This window comes from Cuculus canorus, chromosome 3 (assembly GCF_017976375.1).
Source record: "Cuculus canorus isolate bCucCan1 chromosome 3, bCucCan1.pri, whole genome shotgun sequence".
NCBI lineage: Eukaryota > Metazoa > Chordata > Aves > Cuculiformes > Cuculidae > Cuculus > Cuculus canorus.
In genome coordinates, this window is record NC_071403.1 from 47,640,172 (window position 1) to 47,666,796 (window position 26,625).

The 26,625-nt window shown below is 42.1% G+C and overlaps 1 protein-coding gene across 11 annotated transcripts in view; it reads right to left on the reverse strand.

Annotated features, from left to right (window-relative positions):
• Window positions 1–17,966: 17,966 nt before the first annotated feature.
• TULP4 (TUB like protein 4) overlaps window positions 17,967–26,625 on the reverse strand; it is a 158,494-nt gene continuing 149,835 nt past the window's right edge. For all 11 annotated transcript variants that reach the window (XM_054061102.1, XM_054061103.1, XM_054061093.1 and 8 more), the window contains one exon: window positions 17,967–26,401. In XM_054061102.1, coding sequence (XP_053917077.1) covers window positions 26,285–26,401 — 117 coding nt within the window. In that variant the 3' untranslated portion in view covers window positions 17,967–26,284. The remainder of the gene's footprint in view (window positions 26,402–26,625) is intronic.

Sequence of the window (26,625 nt, forward strand, 5' to 3'; positions counted from 1 at the left end):
GTACAGCGGTGGGGGCAGAGCCACAGGGGCGGTGGCAGAGGGGGCAGGGGCACAGGGGTGGGGGCAGGGGTACAGGGGCGGTGACAGGAGGGGCAGGGGCTCAGGAGCGGTGGCAGGAGTGGCAGGAGTTCAGGAGCGGTGGTAGGGGCTCAAGGCCGGTGGCAGGGACAGCAGTGATGGCAGGGGCACAGGGCGGTGGCAGAAGTGGCAGGGGCGGTGGCAAGGGTGGCAGAGGCACAGGGCTGGTGGCAGGGCTGGTGGCAGAGGCACAGGGCTGGTGGCAGGGCTGGTGGCAGGGGCACAGCGGCGCCCCGCCCGCGCCCGCGGAGGCGCAAGAGACGTTTCAGCACCACGGAGAGGGGCGGCGGGAGCCGCGGGGCCCGGGTCCGCGGGCCGTGACCGAGCCTCTCCCGGCCCGGTCCTCCGCTCTGTCTCCCCTCCGGCCCGCAGCTCCCAGGGAAGCAAAGGCTAAGGCCTCGCATCCCCTCTGCTGAAAATGTCTGGGGTTTAAAAATAGAATTATAGAATGGTTTGAGTTGGAAAAGACCTTAAAGATCGTCTAATTCCACCCCCCTGCTGGTTGATGAGAAACTCAACGTGAGCCGGCAACGTGCGCTCACAGCCCAGAAGGCCAACGATATCCTGGGCTGCATTGTGTGGCCAGCAGGGCGAGGGAGGTGATTCTGTCCTTCTGTTCCTCTGTCGTGAGACCTCATCTGGAATACTGTGTCCAGTTCTGGAATCCTCAGTTTAAGAAGGATATGGAGCTCCAGAGGAGGGCTACAAAGATGATCAGAGGGCTGGAGCACCTCCCATATGAGGACAGGCTGAGAGAGTTAGGATTGTTCAGCCTGGAGAAGAGAAGGCTCTGAGGAGACCTTATAGCGACCTTCCAGTACCTGAAGGGGCTACAAGAAAGCTAGGGAGGGGCTGTTTACAAAGGCTTGTAGTGATAGGACTGGGGGCAATGGGTATAAACTGGAGAGGGGCAGATTTAGACCAGACATAAGGAAGAATTTCTTCACCATGAGAGTGGTGAGGCCCTGGCACAGGTCACCCAGGGAAGTTGTGGCTGCCCCACCCCTGGAGGTGTTCAAGGCCAGGTTGGATGGGGCCTTGGGCAGCCTGATCCAGTGGGAGGTGTCCCTGCCCATGGCAGTGGGGTTGGAACTGGATGATCTTTAGGGTCCTTCCAACCCAAACTACTCTCTGATTCTATGGTAGGAACACTTCCCAATGGATCAGGCTGCTCAATTGTTTTGCTTTTAAAATTGTTCTTAAATTATTCTTGTTTTGTTCTTAAAATTGTTTTGTTCTTAAAAACATACCAGGTCAATTTAAAATGGGTCTCCTGATTCTTATTGTTGCTTCTACCCAACCTAGCAGAGGCCAGTTTACCCCACCAATGAAGGCCTAACATGTACGTAGAAGCAATCCTGTGCTTAATCCACTGTTCATGGTCATCAAGCCACAAATTTTCCAGCCTTAAGAATGAAGCTGGTTAGATTTTCAGAGTGGCTTCTGCTGAGCTCCGGACAATTTGAAGAATGCCATGTTGGCTTCATTTGTATTAAACTTTTATTCATAAATAAATTTGCTTTTAATCTCCATTTCAAATTATCCTATCAGTTCAAACCTAAATAGTTTCCATTTATTAATGGCAATGATGGTATTCATATTAAATATGAAAATACTATTGGTATGTCATTATTATTTCTAGAGAGCATAAAAATAGAAGTCTGCTATACTGAAGTGACAGGGCCTGATCAACAGGCCTAAGACAAAATAGGTGACCCATGGATGATTCGTATTGCATTGCCATGTGTACTGTTCGGTCTATAACTTCTCACACTGCTATTATCAGTAGAATTGGGCTGTGCTGTTTTTAGTAGTGTGAGAAAATGCATTCTAGTTACATTATCAGTAGAATTGGGCTCTGCCACTTTAGTTGTAGCTTCTCCAGCACACACAGGAGGTGAAAAAGAGCAACAATTCCTGGCTGACCAATCAACCGTGAACATGATCCGCTGTGTGAAAGGAGAAGAACTATGCCGGAATGCTGCACCTCAACAGCTCCCTTAGTTCAGAGATAAGAGATATCCAGCTGCCTCCTTATCTCCTTATCTTCGCCAAAGTCCCAAGAGGAGGGGGGAACAGGCAGCTGAACCCAGAGATTCCATTGTTTTAAATGATGTAAGTTGTTTATTTAACCATGTAAAAGCTGGACCCTCTTGCAGCAGCTTTGGAGAGCTCACCTGTGAGTGGACATGCTGCACAGGACCTCCCCGTTGTCCATTAAGGCTCTCCAAATCTTTGCTGCAAAAGGAGCTCCCAGGCAACTGCGGAAATGAATGATGATAATAGGGTAATTGGTGATTATCTTTCTTGATTACTGTACTTATTCTCTTGTAGTAATGATTAGACGCATTGCCTTTAAAGCTGTTAATGTTAACTGTTGTTAATCACTACTAATCATTTGTTACCTTTCTTGTTTTAATAAGTTAAGGAAAACTTGATTTCAGGTAGTATTCGAGAGTTTGGGCTTTTTATGCTGATTGCATTTAATGGTTAGGACTTAGTGGTATAACATATACTGTGACGTTTGTGTGAAGACACAAGCTAATTGCTCATTCCCACTGTGGTCTGTATTAAACACTCATAGACTGTGAGAAGGTCAAGAACTCATTTTGAGTTTCCAAAACCCTTCAACAAATTGACAAAACAAGCAATACACGGAGTTTTGTGCATGCACCAGTGTGCAAATCAAACGCTTTCAGTGCCTGGCATCCTCAACCTGGGAAATTACCAGGCATTGAAAGCATGCAGAGCTGCACCAGCTGTGCCTTGAGCAGCCAAGAAAACAGCCAAGGGCTAAAGACATCAGGCAGTCTATGAAGATCAGCCACCTGGGAGTGACACTGAGAAAATGATACTGTAGTTACAAGTATGGCCTGATGCTTTTTAAAACAGTGCTGCCCTGCTACACTGCAGCAGTTCTTGGGTGACATTTTTTAGGGGAAGAAATTAGTTGCCATCCAAACGTTTTCTCCAAAAAAATGTCAAGCTTTCTTTTTTTATTAAATGAGAAAAATACCAGAACACACTTTCATATTAAATGGGCTCTTCTATTAAAACTACCAACCTGTTTTCTTTTGTCAAGCCCCAATTAATGGAACATTTCAACTAGCCCTAGCCTTGCAGATGCTAACAATGCTTCTACTTTTGTCAGTTGTCCTTCTTTCCTGTCCAGCGTAGTCATGGAAGGATGTCCAATGTAGTGCAGGAAGCACCATTTCAGTAAAAGCAAAAGGAGGTCAAGGTTTCATGGACAACTTTGCAAACAAAATGCCAGAGTAACTAACAAATTACCTGCACTGGGATGCTGCACCCAGGCATGACTTGCCCCGTTCATTTTGAGGCACTCTAACTCGACTGTCCAAGCAAAGCACCTTCTCTGACAACTTTGTTTTTGCTGCTTTTCACAGCACATAATAAAAGCGAGGCAGAATCAAACTGCATCTAAGAACAAATGTAAGTAAATTAATACTGAGATTCCTACAAATCTCAGTTAGAATTTAAGCATCTGGAACTCGAATCATCCCCCAAGTGCTTCTGGACATCATGAGGGAGAGAAAAGCCTCAAGATAGGTCTATGAGCTTTGGAGGAAAGGGCAGGCGTTTTGGGTGGACTACAGGGACAAAGTGAGATCGTGTAGGGAAAAAATCAGGAGGGCTAAGGCCCAACTAGAAATCAAACTGGCTAAGTCTGTGAAAGATAATAAAAAATCTTTCTACAAATACATCAACAAGAAAAAGAGGACTAGGGAGAATATTCAGTCCCTATTGGATGCAGAAGGAACAACAGTGACAGCGGATGAGGACAAGGCTGAGGTACTTAATGCCTTTTTTGCCTCAGTCTTTAATAGCAAGGAAAGTTGTTCCCTCTGTGTACAAACCCAGGAGTTAGAGGAGCAGAATGAGGTTCCCATGATCCAAGAGGAGGAGGTTAGAGACTTGCTTATCCACCTAGACACCCACAAGTCTATGGGCCAGATGATATCCACCCAAGAGTATTGAAGGAGCTGGCAGATGTCCTTTCCAAACCCCTTTCCGTCATTGTCCAGCGGTCCTGGCTGACTGGGGAAGTTCCACTGGACTGGAGGCTGGCTAATGTGGCCATCTACAAGAAGGGTTGCAGGGAGGATCTGGGGAACTACAGGCCTGTCAGTCTGACCTCAGTGGCAGGGAAAGTCATGGAACACGTAATCTTGAGTGCTATCATGAAGCACATGCAAGAGAACTGGGTGATCAGGCCCAGTCAACATGGGTTTACAAAAGGCAGATCTTGCCAAACTAACCTGATCGCCTTCTATGACAAAATGACTCGACTACTGGATGAGGGAAAGGCTGTGGATGTAGTCTTCTTGGACTTCGGTAAAGCCTTTAACAGTTTCTCACAGCATTCTGCTTCAGAAACTGTCAGCCTCTGGCCTGGATGGGCACACACTCTCCTGGGTTGAAAACTGGTTGGATGGCCGGGTCCAGAAAGTGGTGGTAAATGGAGTAAACTCCAGCTGGAGGCCAGTTACAAGTGGGGTTCCCCAGGGCTCAGTACTGGGTCCAGCCTTGTTCAATGTCTTTATCAATGACCTGGATGAAGGCATTGAGTGAACCCTCAGCAAGTTTGCAGATGACACTAAGCTGGGTGGAAGTGTGGATCTGCTGGAGGGTAGAGGGGCTCTGCAAAGGGATCTGAACAGGCTGGACCGCTGGGCTGAGGCCAATGGCATGAGGTTAACAAGGCCAAATGCCGGGTCCTGCACTTGGGGCTCAACAACCCTATGCAGTGCTACAGACTGGGGGAAGAGCGGCTGGAGAGCTGCCTAGAGGAGAAGGACCTGGGGGTGTTGGTCGACAGGTGACCGAACATGAGCCAGCAGTGTGCCCAGGTGGCCAAGAAGGCCAATGGCATCTTGGCTTGTATCAGAAAAGGTGTTACCAGCAGGTCCAGGGGGGTTATTCTACCTCTGTACTCGGCACTGGTGAGACCACACCTTGAGTACTGCGTTCAGTTCTGGGCCCCTCACCACAAGAAGTATGTTGAGGCTCTGGAGCGTGTCCAGAGAAGAGCAATGAAGCTGGTGAGGGGGCTGGAGAGCAAGTCTTACGAGGAGCATCTGGGAGAGCTGGGGTTGTTTAGTCTGGAGATGAGGAGGCTGACGGGAGACCTTATTGCTCTTTACAATTACCTCAAAGGAGGTTGTGGAGATGAAGGAGCTGGCCTCTTCTCCCAAGTGACTGAGGACAGGACAAGGGGGAATAGATGTCAGAAAAAGATTTTTCATGGAAAGAGTCATCAGGCACTGGAACAGGCTGCCCAGGGAGGTGGTCGAGTCACCTTCCCTGGAGGTGTTTAAGGAACGGGTTGATGAAGTGCTTAGGGACATGGTTTAAGGGAGTGTTAGGAATGGTTGGACTCGATGATCCAGTGGGTCCTTTCCAACCTGGTGATTCTATTCTATGATTTAAGAAACTAAAACTACAATGTGATTGAACTGAACATCTTTCGAATGCACTCATCGTATTATGTCACATGAGCAGGGTTTATTTTGAGGGTGGAGCTCAGCAGAAGTCCCCTACATAATTTTTCTTCCTGATTCTCCCCCGTTGTACAGTTAGCCTCTTACAGCATCAGCCATGTGTATTGAATTGTGATAGTAGCTAAAAGCATGTAAAAGCACCAGGATTATTTGGGCACTTATAGAAGCAATAGCAGCTGGTGCTGAGAAGTTAAGGGAATAAATGCTGCCAATTCGAGTGCCTCTTTTTTTTCTTTTCCAGCAAAGGAACAAACCCCACAAACAAGCAGAAGTTCAGCTGCTTAGCAGATACTTTCTCCTTCAAAATTGTTTTGAGCTGGAGAAAGGCAGTAGTGGCAACTGCTGGCTAAAAAGAGCAACTGCCTTTTTCTTCGAAGTGAAGCTAAGGATTGGCACATCAGATGGCACAGAAAGAAGCACACATCCATACTGACTCTCCCAATATAAGAGAGTCTGTCCTGCTGTTATACTGATGTAAATATGCCTATAAGTCATGCTGCATACAGGGGTTGTCAATGAGCATTCACAAAATTGCCTGAGTAGAAACGTTGCTGCATCCTACAGAAACCTCAGGACTTTCGGTCCACCCTGCCCTCTTTTTCACTGCTGCCTTGATTCTGGAAAAGAATAACCCCTGTCTCGCCCCAGGCCATCATAGCTTGACTGTCTTCTCCCAACAGAGCACTACTTCATCACAGGTAACCAGTTATGTGACGACAAATGTTGCTTGTGGTATGCAAAGAATCCCAGCAGCATCCTGGGAATGGAAAGGTTGGGGGAGCTGGGCAGGAGTTTCACTGTGAAGCATGGCTTCTCATTTATTTGAAGAGTTGGCACAGGCACATCTGCTGGGACAGCCCCTGACAGATCATCCATAACAAATCATCTCTGAGCTGACAGGGGCTTCGGAGCCGCAGCTGCTCTTGTCATCCCTGGGAGGAACAAAGCTCTACACAGCTGGCTGCAGCTGGCAGTCCTGACCCTCACAGCAGCAGCAAGAAAGAATCATCACTCTCTGTCTTGGGAAATGAACCTTCGCTGAATCTATCCTGCTTTGAAGAGATGCAAAGACAACCAAATAAAATGAGATTTATCATCTCTTTTGATCCAAATTTAAGAAGATTCTCTTGCAATGTGGTTTCAAGGATGATAAGGAGGAAACCCGAATCACACCCGATTCACACTCTCATGTCTTAGCATGGCTGGTCTGCTCTTGACTCAACTGTCGTGTAGAAAGCAATGGGAAGACTGAAATGGCCTGACTGGGATCATGAATACGGTGCCAGTCCTCTCTATAAATTAAGTTTTTAATATGGTGTTCCAGTGTGATTACTGGCTTTGAGATGACAACTAGGGGGAAAATAAAATAACATGAGCAAAAAGACTCTTGGGTAGAGATAAAGACAGGAAGATCACTTGCCAATTACCACTGAGGGGTAAATTAGACTTTACTTGGGGAATTTAACTTAGTTTATTGTCAATTGAGATAAATATTTGAGTACTGATTTAGTACTAGGAAACAAAACCAAAACCCCAAACCAAACATTTATGTACTTAAGGAAACCATCTTTTCTCCACCTTTCCCAGGCTCACCTTCACCCAAACACCTATCTTCCCCAATTCCCTGCCTTATTACTACAAGTTACACTTAGTTCCTTCAGTGAGGCACCAGGTGGTGGTGCAATCAGGACACAGATGTTTCTTCCTGCTGCTCATTCTTTCTCACTCTTTTCCTACACTCTGTTTTGCATCCTTCATAGGCTGCTGTATCTTTCGGGGTGCACCTGTGGACTTATCCATAGGCTGCAGTACCTCCATGGTTTTGCATGTGCTCCAGGATGTGTGTGCATGTGTCTGGGCATCTTCCATAGGCTGCACAGTCCCTTGGTGGTGGGGTGCCAGCCCTACCATGGAGAACCTTCTCCTCCTCTGACCCTGGTGTTCTGCTGTTTTTCACTCTTGTTGTTCCATCATCCTGTCTCTGCCTTTTCTTAAATATATTTCCACAGAGTCTTCAGCAGCTTTGCTAATGGACTCAGATTTGTCATGTGTTGATCCATTTCGTAGCTTGCTGAAACCATCTGTGTCCAACATGGGGCAGCCCCAGCCTCTTCCCACAAAAGCCTCTCCTGCAGTCACCCAGCTGCCAGCACCTGGGCACCTGCACTCCATACAACGGATCACTACTCAGGTAGAAGACATAATAATACTTTTCCATTATTTGTAATATTTCTGGTTCTGAACTATTTTCTGTACTTCTCAAGGGAAGCAATTAAAACTAACATGGAAGTATTGAAAAGCTGGAAAACTTCTCTCCTTTTAGAAGCAGCTTATTGCATGGTCACACATAAATTAATGATAAGAACCTTTAGGTACCATTAGATCTAACTAGAAACGTACAGTATTACCAGGGTCTTATTCTGTCCTTGGGAATCTTCTTTACTCATCCAGTCATTTCTGGTCTGTGCCAGAAAGCTGAACGCCCACTTATAAATAGAACATTTTTTTTTCAAAGTAATAGAAAAACATAGATAATATGGGGTTTGCAGCACGTGTTTGCAGTCTGCTAGAGTAAATTAGCTCTTGCTTGCACAAACCAACAAAAGTGTCTCCTACTCAGCCATTTAGGACTGCAGCTAATTTGCAGGACTTGTGCATATTTCTAAGTTCCTGGGCCTGAGCACGTGTGGCTAAATTATGAGCCCCCAAAAGACAGAGACTCCTCATCCTCAGGCCCTCACTTCTCCTCCCATTGTAGGAAAGGAAGAAACTAGGGTGTGCTTTCCCAGGCTCATCTTCATCCAAGCATCTCTCCTCCCCAGCCCCGTGACCTGATTATCACTGCAAGCTACACCCAGGCCCTTCAGTGAGGCACTGGGTGGTGGTGGGGTTGCAATCAGGACACAGATGTGGAAGGCGAAGGAGCAGGAGTGTTCTCCAGTCAGGTGACCATCTGGCTGATGGGTGGCACCAAGACTTTGGCGATCACTGACCTCTGCCTCTGGAGCCAATTCACATTCGATCATTGCGTGTTCCACGCATTTACCTCCGTATCTATCCAAATGCATTTAACTAAAGCAGTCTTGATTGGAACGCTTCACAGGATGGAGAAACAGTGACTTCTTTGAGTTCATTCCAGTGTTAATAATTTTCATCATTAAATACGCCTTGCTTCTTTCTGTACTTGCCTTCAGCCTCCAGCCATTAGGGCTTGTTGTGCCTTTCCCTGCTAAATTAAAGTGCCTTTTGATACCAGTGTTTTTGTTCAGTTAAGCTTTTTAAGACAGGGAGAATTATTTAATTATGCTCTTCTCTGAAATAAGCCGAATAGACAAATCTCTTGCTGTGAGGCATTTTCTTCAGTTTTTGAACTTCATAGTTTTTTCAGTGCTTTCCCTTCTTTCAAGGTAGTTCAAAATCCTGGACAGCGGAAACAAACCCAGTATTTTCTCAGGTGAAATCACTTCCCTCCCTCAGTTGCCCTACTTACGGATCTGAGGATTGTACTCTCTCTTTTTGCAAGAACACCTCTTGGGGTTGCTAACAGCACACTAAGATGTTTGTCTGCTCTGACCGGTATTTCTTTATCAGACCTGCAGCTTTTGAAGCTAAATTACTGATTCTGAAGATATGTCTGCATTCCTTGCTTCTAAATGCCTGACTTCACGTTTGCCTATATTAAAAAATGCATTTTGTCTGTAATGGTTCATCCCTCATCCTTAGTGCTATTTGCCAAACTGGCAGTTCAGTGCCACATCCAGATTTGATCAACCAAAGTCCTGTCTTTGCTTTTGAGTCCTGCTTACTGTCAGATCTCTGCAAGATCCTCTTAGAAACACTCCACTCAGTGATGATACCATATCACAGGCTACTTTATGACATCTCTAGGTTCGCTCATAATCCATTTAAAACACACCTCATACACATGAGTTATTGCTAATTTCTTTATTGGAACCCCAGGCAGTATTTCATCAAATGAAATGAATGAAATTTTATCTACAAATTGAGGTAATAACCTCAAAAAATGGTATCAAAGGACACAGCAGGATAAGATCTCTTTTTTTTCTCCATAATAACATATCACCTAAAATTACTTTCTCATGGTTTACATCCTTATATTGCAGTTTTTAGCTGACTCCTTTTTATTATTTTGCCTGCTGCTGGGTTCAGCATGGCTGGCCTGCTACCTACCGCTTTTTTTTCCAAATACTGTTTGCTAAGCACTTTCTCAGGCTTCTGAAATGTCTCAGACTGCCTAAAATTCATTAAAAATGCACACCAGTTGGCTGGAATCCTCTTCAGCCTGCTCTATGCCACTCTTGAGGACAAACCAGCCAAGTCTCAACCTTTTGAAAAAAGAGTAAAACAGGATGAACTGGCGCAGGTCAACTGTTGTTATTGCTGCAAGTCATCTACTATACAGTCTGAGGAACGAGTTTGGCAGGATGCTTAGGTTTGTACTTTTGTACTTAAGTTACCCATCTATTTTAGCAGAAAAAAAGAAGGATGGTGGTAAGCCTGCTCAAGTCTCGCAATATGTTCTTACCAGTAAGTAGTACGTGATGCCATCTTGCATTGCTCAGGGTGACAAAGCATAGCTAGTAGACTCCCACATTTTTTCTTAAAGTTAGGTCATGTCGTTTGGAAAGAGATATTTTTCTTTAGAGCTAATGTTGCAGAAGTGGCTCTGGAGCCTGAAATCACTTGACACACTGCCTAATGCCTCCATGTTTTTGCCTCCTTGTGTGAGAAAGGATTTTTTTTTAGAAGTATTTTATTTTGGGGCTGTACAGTAAGTTTCAAGCTATGGTAGGGTTCCATCCAGTTATTGCTGTCCACAAGAGAGAGCTGAGAATTATTAAAATTACACACACATTTTAAACTAAATCCGACTCCTAGGTACTGCTCACTGCATCTGTATTACGAGCAATTGGATGCACAGCTTGTTTCTTCACACCTCTGCTCTCAAGACTCAAATTCTTTCATGATTCAAGCTGCCTCTCCTGGCTGCCTGTGGGTGTACTGTCTGGTCCCTTAGGGAATTACAATGAATATTCCTCCTGTTAGTTTGCTCAAATCCACTGCTTTGCAGTCCCCAGTAATTTCTGTTGCAGCAAGGATCCGTGTTTCAGATTTACTTTATTTTTGTGACATACCAGAAGACAGTGCTGCAGTCTGCAGTTCCCTGACCTCCTCTGGCGCTCCAAAGATTGTTTGGTTTCTACAGCTGCAGTCTGTACGTTCATTCATCGCCTGCTCCATAGAAAACTCCCCCTCTCAGTGAATTTACACAGGCATGATGAAACAAACAGGGTGAGCTGTCCTGTCTTACTATTCCTACAGAAGGAATACCTCAGGAATTGTTGTTTGCTTTGTGGATGTTCCCTCTTCACTCTTGTCACACCGTTATGAAAAGCCCCTGCCTACTCCCTGGTTACCACTGCTGATAGATCAAGTTCCTTTGAGACTTGCTGGTGTGTTCTGTCTCACGCCCTGGAAGCTCATGTTGTGTTGAAATTGGTTTTATTTTGCTTTTTTTTTTTTTTTCCCTTTGTAATTGGCTTGACAAACACAGCAAGGGAAATAAAGAACAGGGCAATAAAAGGGAAGCTATTCTGATGCAGCACTGAGGAGCTGAAACGATGGCTTATTTAATCACTCTGAGTCAGGCACAGATAACTGTTGTTATAGGGCTTCTCTGTGTCACCGCACTAGAAAAATCACTGTCGGGAACCACCTGGGAGGAAAATCAAGTTAATTTGGTGAGCTTGCTGGGTATAAAGCTCCTGGGAGCAGCATTCAGCTCACAGAGCCAATGAACCAAGGTCAGAAAATTCAGCTACTGGTGTCAGTTGAAGCAGCAAAGTTTAATAATGCTTTGTGAAGACATTAGTGTTGTTGTACTTTGTTCAGATCCTACAGCCTTCGGTAGCTTCAAAGTGATGATGTTGGTGACATATTTTTGCACTGTAACATTTAAGCTTTACATATTTATCGGTCAAAACCTGATGATTAATACAATAAGAATTATATAAATTCATTGTTTAGAAGAACCATAAACAGACAACATAATATATTCCCTTAACATGTTAATATATTGTAAAACACTTGGAAGATTTTATTTAAAGAAAATGATTCACGTCCAAGCCTTACAAATCTTCGGTGAAACAATCTGACTTGGTATGTCTCTTCAATATTCTGGCAGGTAGACTGTTGCAGTTTGCACTTCTTTGTTCCAGCCAAAGGCATTACTGATTTGGACACATGCATTGACAGAGGAGGGCACACACAATAACAAATATCAAAGGTAGCTGCAGTAGCGATGCTCCAAGCATCCACTCTGTGTCCAGATTTTTCTGGGTACCAGTAGTTTAGCCACACTTGTTAACCTTGCAGGACTGAGCAAAAGAGGTTTGCACTGCAGCAACTGCCTCCAAGTTCCAACAGGATCGTACGCAGTCCAAACCGACACAGCACACACCCAAAGACAGCTGGAACCTACTTCATTCATGTCAGAAGGCAGGCTAACAAAATAAACTTGACACCAGTTATTTCCCATCACAAGATTTCACATCATCTGTGCTTGAAAGACATCTGATGAAATCGCCCAACTTCCCATAACTTAGAAAATGCCCTATCAGTGTCACAACCCATGAAGACACATAGGATTGTTTCTGTTCCACAAATATCACCCTCAGGGAAGCATTTGACTTCATGGATGCCTGTGAACCTTGTCCATGCTTGTGTTCCCGTCATCTGATATTCTGGGCAAGATATAAAATTTCTGCATCCGAGGCCTGCCTGAAGAATAGTTATGTCTTCAGGGGTAAATGTGGCTGATTTGTACCGTGACTCAAGGCACAGACTGCATGCAAAAAAAGTCCATCAGCTTTTCATAAGGGAATTTATTAAGTCTGAGGTTTTTCTAAGTCACTGATTAGCTCAGGAACTCCTTTATGGCATGAGGAATCTATCACATAAACTCACTCTCTTCTGCCATTAATTTGATGAGCCTGAGTTGCTGATGGGATTAAAAGCCTTTCTCAATCCCTACACAGTTCTGTTCTTGAAATGGATACTTGCTTTGGATCTTACGGTGCGTTTCTCTGCATCCTTTTTTGTCATGTTTTGGAAATATCAATCATTAGACAAATTTTGCAGTGCTAATGACCTGGTGAAGTCAATGCCTAGTTAACATTGTCCGTTCTTTGGATTAAATTCATTCTGTAGTAACAGAGTCAATGATGATCTCAGTAGAAGTCAAACTTGTAAACTATCCAACGTCACCAGTGCCCAGAGAAATACAGAGATTATTTTGGCTCTCTGTGTTGCACAACAGCTAATATTTGTCCTAACAGATTCCTCCAACATACTTTCCTGAGCACTTTCCAACTCCATCCTTTCTGTTGGTACTTGAAAACATCTTATATTTCTAGTCAGAGACCTAGTCACGATGTTTCTATGAAGGTGAATCACTTCTAAAACAATCCCTCCCGATATCATTATGTGCTTTTTCCCTAACTTTACACACCTTAATAGGTTATTGACAACATGATAGAGGAAATCAGCCAGTTAACACACTGACAGTTATCTGCCTTATCAGCACAGACTGCATTTATCTGGCACTCTTAAATGTTTCAAACAAAGCTTCGACACCAACCTGATACTTTTAAAATCCTATGCACTTATAGGTCTACAAGTTACCTTGATATTAATCAGTTAAACCGTGGCTGTCAGTTGTTTTTTGTGATTACTAACTCATTCATGTAATTACCACCTGACAACTATTTTGAGAGTAAATTTTGTTGTACACCCTGTTCTTTGAATTTCTTCAAGCCAATTACTTCTCAGTTACTCGCTACACTAAGATTCTTCCAAAAGAACACAGAGATCCAATTTAAAGACATTTGACATCATCAGTTGTCTGTAGGTCTCTACACAAAATCATTTTAAACATCAGTTTATTAATTTTTTTTTCAGTTCTATCTCTTACACTTAGATTACTTAATCTAAACACAGTAGATTAATTTAACAACTTTGGGAACATGATAAACATCACTTTCTCGTAATTAACTCCATTTTTGGTCTTCCAGACCTGACCCCCAGCTTAGGACAGCTGGATTCCTCGGATTTTTCTTTCACTGACTTGCTTGTAACTTCAGAGGTGCAAAGAATCTTGCTATAAGGTTATTCATCATGATTATCTGTAGATAAATAAAGGCATTTTCCTAATACATGCAAATGGCTTTTAGTGTGCTGCACTCTCTACTTCAGAATATTTCCAATCATAATTCTCTTTGTCTTTCATTAATTTGATTCTCCTCACATGAAATCATCACTTTGTAACAATACTAGAAAAAAAAATTAGTTTCCATGGCTACTATCTTTTAAATGATGATGGCACGGATGACAATCATTGTAGATTTTGCATCGATATATCTGAATGTAAGTGATTTAGACTAATGCTTCGGCTCATGAGTTTTGTCCTTGCTTCTTCTGAAGCAGGAAGGTGGAAGGTACATTCTGTCTCATACGCTGCTGATCCATTCCGACAGCTTCACTGACTTCCCAGAGCCTCTCCTTTTTCTATTGCTACTGCCTTGCTCTTCGGACAGCTTTTATCATGAACATAATACAGAACTTCTGATGATACTCAGTGTGTCGCATTTTACTCTCACTCAAATTTTCCATGATCTCCAGAAGTGGAATATAATTGTGGCTTTTGGCAGCTCTCCAAAGGATGCTCTCTCAATTTATGGCCTGAGGGGACACTTCATTGGCATCTGGAACTTCTGAAGTTCATAGCAGAACTTCCAGTGTGAATCATACACACGCCATTGTTCTGGAAAAGATGCTCAGTCTTTTTTCACACTCATTTATATGTTCTGTTGATCAGACACAATTCAAATCTGCTAAAACCTGTATATTTTATAAACTGCAGATAAAACTGTTAGCGTCACGTAAATGGAACACTAGCTGTGGATTAATGAATAAAACTGGAATTTTGGTTTTAGTGACTATATGGAGAGGTTAAAAAGTACTCTCTAAGCCATACAAATAAAGCTCGCTGAAATGAACATTTGCCACCTCAGATTATACTAGCAAACACACGAGCTCAAGGAGAAAAATCTTATGGAGTGTTCATAGATCTGCTGAAAACAAGGGTGCTGCCCTCATTAGAAAATATTGTAAAGTGACTGAGATAGAGAAGTCACTTAAAAGTCAAATCACCGCTACGTGACTTCTAAAGATAAGACTCTACATCTGGCTGCCTCTGCGTGAGGCAATTAGAAGGCTCTATGATGTTTAAATCATCTTTAGTAACTTCCCTTTGCCACAGCTGCCTCATATAGACTCTTCTCTAAAATAAGCACCCTTTCAGATTACAAGTCCTAAAAGGCTTTGAAAGGGAAAAGGAAGAAATTAATCTCACCAAACTGTGCAACAAAGGGAACAGAGATACTCGTGTTTTAAGAGAGAGAATTATCACCACAGAGAACGATGAGAGAGAACAAAGAATGTTACCTACTGCAGCTCAAACCTAACTTTCCTCCTTATCCATGGGGAAGTGAGACTTGGAAGAAAACATGGAACAGTTGGAAAGGCTAAAAAGATCAGGAGATGCAACAAAGCCAAATATTTCCCTAGATGAATAGGTTTCCCTTTGATCAAACAACAACAAGATTTCAAATGTGTCTGCTTTAAAGAGAACAGAAAATGAGAATATGCAATACACAGGTATAATGGATGAGGAGCGCGATGAAAAGGTCTGAAATGAATCTCAATTAGTGTGAAGTGCTTAATTTTTTTTTCTCTAATCTTGTACAACTCCATCACAACTATAGGTAATTACTTAGGCCTGAGTGTATCCCATTACAATTGCATACTGAAAACTGGGCTGCTACTGAAAAAGTTACCAATAAGTAAAGACTGCTATTTTATTATTGATAGGGATTTTGGTAGTCATGCTAATAAAAAATGGAAGATGCCATCAACAAGAGGACATCAACAACAACAAACTGCCTTGGCGAAAAGGCTCATCATCCAGCTAGCAATTATTAAATCATATATACAAGCTTAAGTATATGTATAGCAGCTGAATTCTCAGTTTCTCTTCAAAAAGCTCCTGCTTAAATATTGTTCCCTCAGTGTCTGCACATATCCATCTGAGCTCTAAACCAGGCAGCACAGAGGGCACTGGGCACAAACAGCCCTTGTATTCACCTACATTATAAAGATACAATAGCACTATTATCAACAAACCACACAATCATTGATAAAAAAGAACAAGTATGTGCTATTAAGAGGGGAGAAAAATCATCACAGGAAGCTTTTCAGGACATTTTCCTTAAGGCTCGCATTTTTATTTGTTTGCTGCAGCCTCCGTTAATTGCTAAATTTTGCCTTTGCACAAGCTGGCATTTCCAGGCAGGCACGGTTCAGCAGCCACCTCCCTCAAACAAGCCACCTCCGCAGATCTGTTTGCTTCCTTTCCTGCCTCCTCTCTCTCCAGAGCTGGTTACGGCCCCAGTGTTCTCATCTACTCTTATTTCTGTACTGACACGTACAGGTGATGCAGCAAACCTGAAGTTTATTTAAAAAAATACAAGTGACTACACGTATTCAATTTAGCAGGTTGCCCCCAGCAGAGAGGGGGCTTCCAAGATAATCTTTCAGTGCCACAAACCAAGCTGCATAAGCTCAGCTCCACAAGCAAGAGAAATTACAAGAAATTACAAAATAGAAATAGTTCAGGCTGTTACTCTGAACTGAATCAACCACCAGTGCTGTAGCTGGCAATTTGCCTCGAATTAACACTAAAAGAGGGCAGAGAAGCAGAAAATGACTATATTTTAAGTCAATATGCTACACAAAGAAGGAAAAATCTGAGAACTGCCAGAACTTTGATCTAAAAGGAAACTGCAGCTTAGTTCACCTGGCCAGTTACTGGCTCAATGAAACACCGAAACTTGCCAAAGCAAAAAGCAAAACAGCACAAGGTCAAAGCAGAGTGCCATGACCAGAAGCACTATTTCTTGGGTCTCCAAACTTAACAACTAATTTCATAATTTCTGCATCTTAGCAGAAATTTAATTTCACCTGCAAACTCAAATAGAGCTAAGAGATGATTTCAGGAATGTTGGCACACCCCCAGAACTCATTCCCTGAGCAGTGCTGATGCCAGAAGACGACTTCTCACAGTTGCGGTGCAAAGCATTCAAGACTTCAGATTGTGAATTCTCCTGCTTCTCCTCATGCCCAGAGGCAGACACTCCAGGTATAAGCTTGTTTTAGAAATGCTGATGTATATGAATGGTGACACTGGGCTACATTAAGAATCCATTTAAGCCCAGTATTTTGTCTCCTACAAGAGATATTTGTAGATTCCTCAGGAAGAGCAAAACCAGAGCAAATTCATACACTATTATCCCCAATACTCTCCCAGCCTCTCACCATTTTCAGCTCAGGGAACTTTCTGCTCCTGTTGTAGCTTGCTTAGTGTCCTAGGGGATTTTTCTTTCTTGGACTTTCACAGTCCTGCTTGAATTCTTGTAAAGTTCTTGTATCGCAGCATCCCTTGGCAACGTGGCTTTGGCTACTCACTCCTTGAACAACCACCTCCTTTCGTTTGATTTCCTTCCTTGGTATTATTTCACGTTATTTTCATTGTATAGTTCCTAGTTTTTCTGCAGGAAGAGACAATCAACAGAGACTCCTACCCACCTTCCCACGTTCCTCCTGTTTTGGTGGCTCTCTAGCAATCCTGTTAAGCTGCATCTTTTCCAGAGTGAAAGGTCTCAGCCTTTGCAGTCATTACTTACATAGAAGTTGATTTGTGTCTTCTGTTGCCCTTCTGTGAATCTTCCCCAGATCTCTACCTTTTCTGAGACAAGGGGACCAGTACCGTGCAGTATGTGAAGTGTGGTGAACTGCAGTGTTACACAGTCACCTGATATTTTCTGCTTTGCTCTCAATTCCCTTCCTTATATTATCAGCATTTTATTTTCTTCTTTTGACTGCTGCTGAGCACCAACCTGATGTTTTCAGAGAGCTACCTATCAAACTCTCAAGATATCTCTCCTAAGTAGTAGAGATTACGACAGAGAACATTACTAAAAATGTGAAGTTAGGATTGCTTTTTCCCCCTCACGTTTATCACTTTACATTTACCTACACTATAGATTGGGGGCAATGGGTATAAACTGGAGAGGGGCAGATTTAGACTAGACATAAGGAAGAATTTCTTCACCATGAGAGTGGTGAGGCCCTGGCACAGGCTGCCCAGGGAGGTTGTGGATGCCCCATCCCTGGGGGTGTTCGAGGCCAGGTTGGATGGGGCCTTGGGCAGCCTGATCCAGTGGGAGGTGTCCCTGCCCATGGCAGCGGGGTTGGAACTTTATGATCTCTAAGGTCCCTTCAAACCAAAACTATTCTATGATTCTATGATTCTACACTGAGTTTCACCTGCTATTTTATTGCCAAATTTCATCAAGACTTTCTGAGATTCTTGACAATTGGCCATTGCCTTTACTACTTAGAGTAACTTAATTGGTAAACTCTATAGCTCAACGTTCAAACTCTTTTCAAGGCCACCCATGAATATTGCGAACACGGGATGATCCAGCACAGACCCCTGCAAAACTCCACTGGCAACCTGGGTCTATTAGGGGAACTTATTATGAGGATCCATGCCAGGATTCTCTCATTTGTGCCACAGCTGGGACATTTATAAGGCAAGATAAGCTGATTTACTACCCTTTTAAAAATTATTTTCTCAGCCCCCTAGATTACTTATTTTAGTTAAAAAACAGAGAATGAACACTGGCCATCACAGCATTTTATTCTGTTGTTAAAGATGACAGGACAGAGGAATTCCTTGTGGTAATGTTAAAGTTTCCAGTATATCAATGACAAAACGAGAAGCACCACAAGCCCCAAAGGTAATTTCCTTAAAAAGGAAAGCAAGCAGAGGAGAAATAGCACAAGAATCAGCTGGTATCCCGGCAGACAGGAACATTATTACCACGAAATCTTTGCCATCCATCCTCCCATACAAATGACACAAAGTATGATGGGCTGCACGCATCAAGTTCAGTGGAACTTGTGGATATAGTCATTGAAAAGAGAAAGCATAACGGTCTCTGGCCTTTATTATTCGGGTTGCTCCCGTGCAGACTTCACGTCTGCTGTAAAAGTATTTAAAGGTGTTTGACAAGGTGCAGAATCCAAAAAAACACGTCAATTTTCTAGTCTGCAAAATTTTATTAAGCAACAGCTGGACAACTCTTACAACTCCAAATCAAGGAAAACAGGGCAATCAGTCCATCTCTCAATCATGTAGACAGTAAAGAATTTGGACAAACCACATTTTTATAGGGAAACTGACAATGCTTTCTAGGCACCTCCTGCAAAATACCTACACAAGATACATAAAAGGAGAGGCAGATCAGGGTAAGTTTTAAAGTACAGTGGAAACCAGGTATACCATGGTATACTGAGGAGGAAAAAAAAAAAAAAAAAAGGAAACTTAAGATTCCAAAAAAGGAATTTTAAAAATAGTATAGGTATGTAAAAGTACACAAACCGTGTACCAGATTTTCAAAAACTTTTAAGAAAAACATGCTGGGCTTGCTAGCTTAAGAACGCATGCACCTGCATGACCATACGCTCATTAAATAAAAAAAAAAAAAGGAAAAAAATCCAAAATCATGTTCAAAGTCATAGTACCAAAATAATGCATTTATAAACAAATGCAGCTCCCCTTGTTTTTCAGGAAACACTACAGTGCCTTTTCAATCAAATGCATCCCCCATGCTATTCCACAACACCATGTATTTTATCTACAATAAACAACAAGATCTTGAACAGACAAACCCTTCCCCGAACACACAACACACAAAAAGAAAAGGAAGCAGCAAATGCAGAAACAATGAAATGGAAGGAAACCAAAGGCAAAACATGTATCAAGCAAACAAAGAAGCAAAGGGAAAATTAGGAAAGTTCTGAACAAAGAGCTTGAAACAACGTATGTAGGAATTACATGCCGAGCACTATTCCAATGAAATACTTGAAACTCAGGTGTCTGCACGCTGTTGAAAAATGCTTCTCTTTTATTATTACTTTAATTGTAATCCTTACCTTAAGCCATCTACTTGGCCAGTAAGATAAACATTCCACAAATAGACAACATTTTGTCTATTTGTCAGGATTTAGAATTGCTGAAACAGATCATATTTTTAAATTTGTAATAATGAAAACTGGAGGGTGAGGATTAAGAAGAAACTGTCAGGCTTTAACGCCATACCACTCTTTTTTTTTTTTTTTCCCACTGAAAGGTAAGTATTCAGTGTTTTCATTTATTTCATTCTAAACCTCACAAAATCATGTTATATTGATCCTGCAATGAGCTCTGGACCAGGAAACTTGTGCACTTGCATAGTGGTCCACAACAATCAATTTGCCTTGAAGCACAAATTTCTCATTGTAGATCCATCGGCAGAACCAAAAGTTGAAGGGTGAAGATTTTAATTTTCTTCGCTAGAATTGCTTCACTAAATCCTGTTTAATTCCTTTATTTGGTTAATTGCTTTTGTCTTAAAAATATAATTTTATAGATGTAGTAACAATCAAACTGCCCAAAGAAATTATCTCCTGATACATCTTCAGAAATATTAGGCAACACACAAAGCTGAGTTTTCATCTTAAAACTTCTACGCAGGATTTCCTTTAGAAAAAAATTAAAGAAATACAAAGATAAAATAATTCGCATAGGCCGTTGTTCACAAATAGTGATTAATCTTATTCCTTTGACAATGATGCATGTAAATTCCAGTCCTGCCCAGAGGACCTGCAGACTACTCCTGAGGGCAGCAGGACTCTGCATCGGTATTTGCTGATGGAGGGTTGTGCTTGTTTTGAAGGTGAAGGGACTTGAAAATGAAACAAAACTGTCTACCAGAATTTGTCCACTTGTGTTAGCAGTATGATAACATTTGCTCTCTTATTCGGGGAAAACCATTACGCCAATCTCTAAATAACATAAACTGCTTGCTCCCCTCTGATGGAATCCTAGAAATGGGAATAAAAGGCAAAAATCTGAATGACTACTGCATCCCCAGGATTCTACTTCTAGCATTCTTCAGGGGGTTAATACAGACCTGTCAATACAGTTGTTGGCCAACACTTTATTATTGGATGTATGGGTCACAGCGGACATATGGGTCATATAAGACATTCTTACTTCAAAATCACACAGAAACTGGAAAGTACATTTTGGGTTGGATTCTACTCTTTTATGTATCTTGCTGTAACCATGTAGCGAGGCTAGAAGTTGGCCTTCTGTCAGCACGTGACTCATCTGTTAACGATCTCGAAGGGAGACCTACTGGGCTCTGCAGGAATGTGCAGTTTCCAAACTGTTGCTATGAGAAACACATTCTAAAAACCCAGTGAACATTTACTCAGTCTTCTCCGCCCTTTCTCTCAATCAAATCGTTTTTTGCATGTGTCACTCTCTTCATATGAGGACTTAAACTGTTTCTGAGAGGTAACGGGGCACCAAGAGAACAGAGGATCACACACATCAGGCTGCAAAAAGCAAATGTACAGAAATTGTCTGAGGCAACAGTCAGCCAAGGTCCCAAATCTGTCTGGAATTTCTAAAAGGACACTGAAAAGACACATCAAGGACAACCTGGATCTATGGAAAGTCCAGGCTCAAGGCTTCAGCAAAGTCAGATATCTGTACAAAGTCTGATACCTGTACACCTTCATGCATCTTCATAAGAACATTGGAATAAAACTGGGAAGAGAAATGTGGAACTGATGTGGTTGCATCACAGAAAGTTTATCTGAGATGAACCTGTGTGTAGATTTGCTGATACTCAGGCAGCCCACGGCACGTGTAACTGCTACCTCTGGAACTCAGTGCAAAACTATTAATGTGATAATTCCTTTTTTCCCTCTTTCACCTCTCTCTTCATAGTTTCTTAGGGTGTTGCAGAAATATGATATTCCCACTGTTTCAAGCTAAATTTTGCCACTCCATGCATGGTGCACTTCATACCAGGCTTTAAGTATCGATTTTTTTTGGCTCTGTTAGGAGCCATATTTCGAGGATATGAGGCATATTAGTTCAAAAGAACCGGGTTCTCCGTTGCATCCCTTTGCAACCCCAGTGGAGAGGTGACTTCAAATGGCCACCAGGGCCACTGGCTGGCATCAGGACTTTCTCTGCCCAAAGCTGCTGCAGCCCCAACCCTGTGGCAGCTGAACACTGCTCTTGGAGCAGACCTAGAAGGATAAGTGGAGGAACACCTACTCGACCAGGTCTCTGAATGGAACATCCTGAAGAGGCAAAGCTGCTGCAGGCACCGTCAGGGCTCAGCTTCATCACATCTGTGCAGCGCTCCTCAGGTATCAGAAGCACTATGGCTGTGTTGGAATCAGCTGAGCCCAGCTGAAGGAGGGGCAGAGGGAAGTGCATCTACTGCTACATTATTTCTTGTGCCTCAGCTAGCTTACTCCAAGCTAGTTTGCTTGTTTCTCTGCATAGCAGTGGATTACGCTATTGTCAAACTCTCCTATAAACTATGCAATGAACTTTTCCCAGACTGAGTTTATATCCTTATACCCTTTTATCACATAAGCCATCTTATTTTAAATGTCAAGAAAAAGCACCATACTAAAAAGAGGGGAAACAAATCAAGCCTTGTATTTTTAAAACCATTCCCAACTGAAATACAGTTAGAAACAAAGGAGGAAAACAGTGGAAAACGACAGATTTCTGCAGGTTCCAAAGAAGTCATCTAACTCTCCTTGCAGTTGACACAGTCCTCCACAGCAAACTCACTGCGTTCAGCTGCCAAAAATATTTTTTGCCTGCTTGAATTATGAAAATCCAGCAAAAACAGGTCTTTCTATATGCATTTTTAACTTGCAGCAAAACATACTGCTATCAGTTACTTATATAAATAAGAAAATGTGTATAACTCACTGATACGTAGTAATAAAATTATCCCTAAATCACTTATTACATTACACAAGATAAATAATTTGTCTTTTGGACATTAACAAGAAATCTGCATTAAATTATCTTTTAAAAAAACACCCAAAACTCCCTCAAAAAAAAAAAAAAAAACCCCGAAAACCAAACCCAACAAAAAAAACCCAACAAAAATACCATAAAATCCCTAAACTGTCACAATTATTGCACAAATAAAAAATGCTTTGGAAAAACATACTTAACTACTGGAAATTACCGTGTGTATAAAAGAACTAGATATTTCTGAACACTTTGCTACATTCTTCCTAGAAGAACTTAGTTATCTACAGAAAGCCTGGGTTTTACTAATGAAATATAAAACGTAACACTTACCTTTTTGGCTGAATGCAATGGTGATCTTCAAGATTAAGTGATTATTGGGGAGAGCTTATAAATTTGTTTCCTATATTATAAAACAACTGTCACTTTTGCTTGTTCTTTGTATAATTTAGGATCCGATTGCATGCTGAGACACTTACATAGTTTCCACTCCTTTCATTAAAATTATATATATTTGAGAGCATTTTCTCTCTCAAACACTGGGTATTCTCTACACCATTAAAATCCTCTATTAATTAAAGGGACTCAGTTAAATTACTTTCAAAATATAAAAGATTATCTTATCACATAACATTTTCTGATAAGTCAATAGGAAGGATGTTAGAAATTGCATTTATTTTCCTTATTTATGACAATTACTCCTTGCGCTTAGCTAGGGCAGAAACCAGGTCTCCTCTATGACAAGGCTCTTCCTAAGTGCCACCAGAATCATGACCTGGGCCAAGGAAACCAAATTAACTCTGCTACTTGTTGTATCAGATTTCATTTCATGGCTCTCCATTAGCACAACACTGCTGATAACCGGAAGCATTTGGCAACAAATGAAGAGGAATGCTGTTCCCTGGAAGGTTAAAGGAACTGCATAAAGAAGTCCTATTTAGATTAGATTTTGTTTAAAAAAACACATTCATATTGTTTCCAGGTATTGAGAATTTTGGCTTAAGACTACAAGTGATATTCCTTCCAGCTGATGAATTCTAACATGGGGCTGAGTGGCCCTTCCCTCAAGAAGCAAGCAAACAAGCCACGGCATGCTGCTTCTCTTCCCGTGTTCAGTGTGTGCCTCTCGTATTCCAATTTGAGTATGACTGGTCAGCACAGACCTCAGGGCAGGTGAGAACTCTCATCGTCCAACTTTCCTCCTTGTGTATCGGAGTCAGCGGACTGAGAATTCAACGCACTGTACAGGGGGTTTGCATGTTACAGACAAAGGGCTTAATGGTGCTTCTACAAAAATCCAAGGGAAACATTTCCACTGATTTTAAAGGGAACAGAACCAAATCTATTTCCATTTCTCTATTCCACTTACATCATACATACAGGCACTCAAACTGCTGAATTAATCATGCCTGTGAGAAAGAATACAAATGGGCTCAGAAAACTCACAGAAATTCAACAAAAATAACTAATTAAGCCAACAACAACCTGCTAGCAGCCAAGGGGAATGTTGTGTCTGATTTCTGCCACACACAGGCAGAAGCTGCTGAGCTTTGGGATAATACAGTCAAGGTATCACCTACTTCCCCCCCCATTTCTTCCTAATTCTGCTTCCTCTCCCCAAGGAAACCATCTTGCAGTTGTTTTTCCCTGGACTTACCCTGTGGGACATTATCTGTGGATAATCTGCCTTGTCATCTTCCTTGGAAACTCTCTGAAACTCCTCTCTGACCGGCATTACTCCCTCTGTGCAGCACAGCTCTAGAAGCCTCAGCAGAGCAGAAGTTATAAGCTCACTGAATGTTGGTAACTTCTACTACAGCAGTCTTATCTTGAATGATGTATTCCTCTAGAACGAATCAAATGCAACACGAATCTGCCCTACCGTTAGGATTTAAGAAAAGCAAAGAAAGAAAATCACACCTATTCATCTTAAGTTACACCGAGTTCTTCAAGTAGGAAGTTAAACTGACAAAAACAAAGAAGCTGACACCTCAACCAACATCTTTCTCAGTGTGCCTTTCACTTCAAACGAGTAATTTCTTAAGGAAATCTGCAGTTACGTTTTGTGATCTAAGGTCCAAATAATTACATGAATAGTTCGGGGGTTTGTGTGTTACTGAGATAACTACTTCCATATCAAAACATATTCCATAGCAAAATGCTGGCAAGGAGGAAAGAGAGAAAGCAAATAAATATGAGCGCAACACGTGGACAACACAGAAAACTCTTTTGTGCAAGCAACCCTTCTGAAATGCTCAACAAGTCTGTATGTCCACCAGGAAGAACTGCAGTCATGCCACGGTTAGTAAGCATTCCTCTGTTAATACTCCATGTAAACTTTGGCTTCCTGCTTTTAACTGGAGCATTATATTCTCAAACCACAGTTACAAAGATTACTCAAGTAGCAAGCTGATAAAAGCGATGATTCTGTCCAATCTTCCCTTCCTCTTTCAACTCATTTGTCCTCCAGCCAGCCATGATGTCGTTTTCTGTAATGAAATTGCTTTCCTGATGAAACTGCTTCCTGTAATGACTTGCTATACTTCTGCCTCCTTTCCAATTCAAGCACTGATACACTGTTGTAGAACTCGATTCATACTGATTGCTAAGAAGACTGAATGTGCCTTCTCATTCACTTGAAAGACTTTGTTTATAAAGTGTAAACACATTTAAATGAGGAACATGTACAGGTGTGACCTCAGAGGTACATCTGGTCACACTGAACCTCTCCCAGCTACAGGCCAAATCAGAGAAGACTGCTGATCAATATAAGCAAAGAAGCAACACTCATGATTATTTCCTCCCCTGTTTTCTGTCACCTTCTGAAAGACGTTTATTCCTCAAAACAAATGGAGCAATGCTTGTAATTATTTCCTCCTCGACCTTCTGTCACCTACTGAAAGATGTTTATCCCCAATAACAGCACACAAAACAAGCAGACATCAACTTCTTTGATATAGTGGGTTTTTTAAACCACCAGTTGGTAACAATTGTTCCTCTTCTGAATAATACATCATCATTTATAAATTAAACATTGACCTACATAAGCCTCCTTGGAACTTGTGGCGCTCAGTTATTATCAGAGATCAGAGAAGAAACATGTGTCTTCAAGTATTATAGCTTCTTTTTTTTTTTTTTGCCTTATCACTGATGTAGTAGAAGTACAAACTGGACCAGAAAAAAAGTTATGTTCCCTGTTTTAAAAAGAACAGTATGATATAAGGCAGTCTATCAAAAAAAGCAGTCTTTTTTAATCCCCCCATGAGCTTACATCATTTACTGTAGCAAACACGGCAGAACCACCACAACAAGCCAAAAGCCACACTTCTCCACGTAACACTGAATGGCTCTCAACCCTTTGCTCTTTCTGAGACCCAGCACAATGCTTAGAAAGGGAAAAAAACCCACCTGAAAACAAACGAACGAACAAACAAACAAAACAGAAACCAGCCCCCCACCCTCCACCCCATGACTGATTAGAGTTAATGCCCTTCTGTCGGGCACCAAGAGACTTGTCCAGTTTTACTGCCTTCTTTGCTCCCAGGCACCTCTGCGCACCTAAAGCAGGCTGCCCTGACATCTTCCGGTTTGGACTTCATGAGAAGGTTAACTTGATTTCCTCTCTCCAGGCTCTGCTTGTTCATTTGAGTCGTTGAGTCACATTAGCCAGAGCAACAGCAAAGGCTTGCACTGCAGAAAATGGATACTGAAAGTCCAAAATGTAAGCATTGCCATCAATCCTTCCAAACTGCATCACCTGGGAAATAGCGGAAGGAGAAGGGAAGGAAAAAGAGAACACGGTCAAAACAAGTGAACCGTAGAAAAGGAACCAAAGAAGAACAGAAGTGAAATGTTTTTGCTCCTTTTGTGCAAACACCTCACCTCCTGAGCTAATATCGAGTGGGGCTGCTCACAGAATGGGCTATGATGCCAAAGAAGAGTTAAGAGCATTGTACTATAGGCCTGTAAAGAGTATTTGAC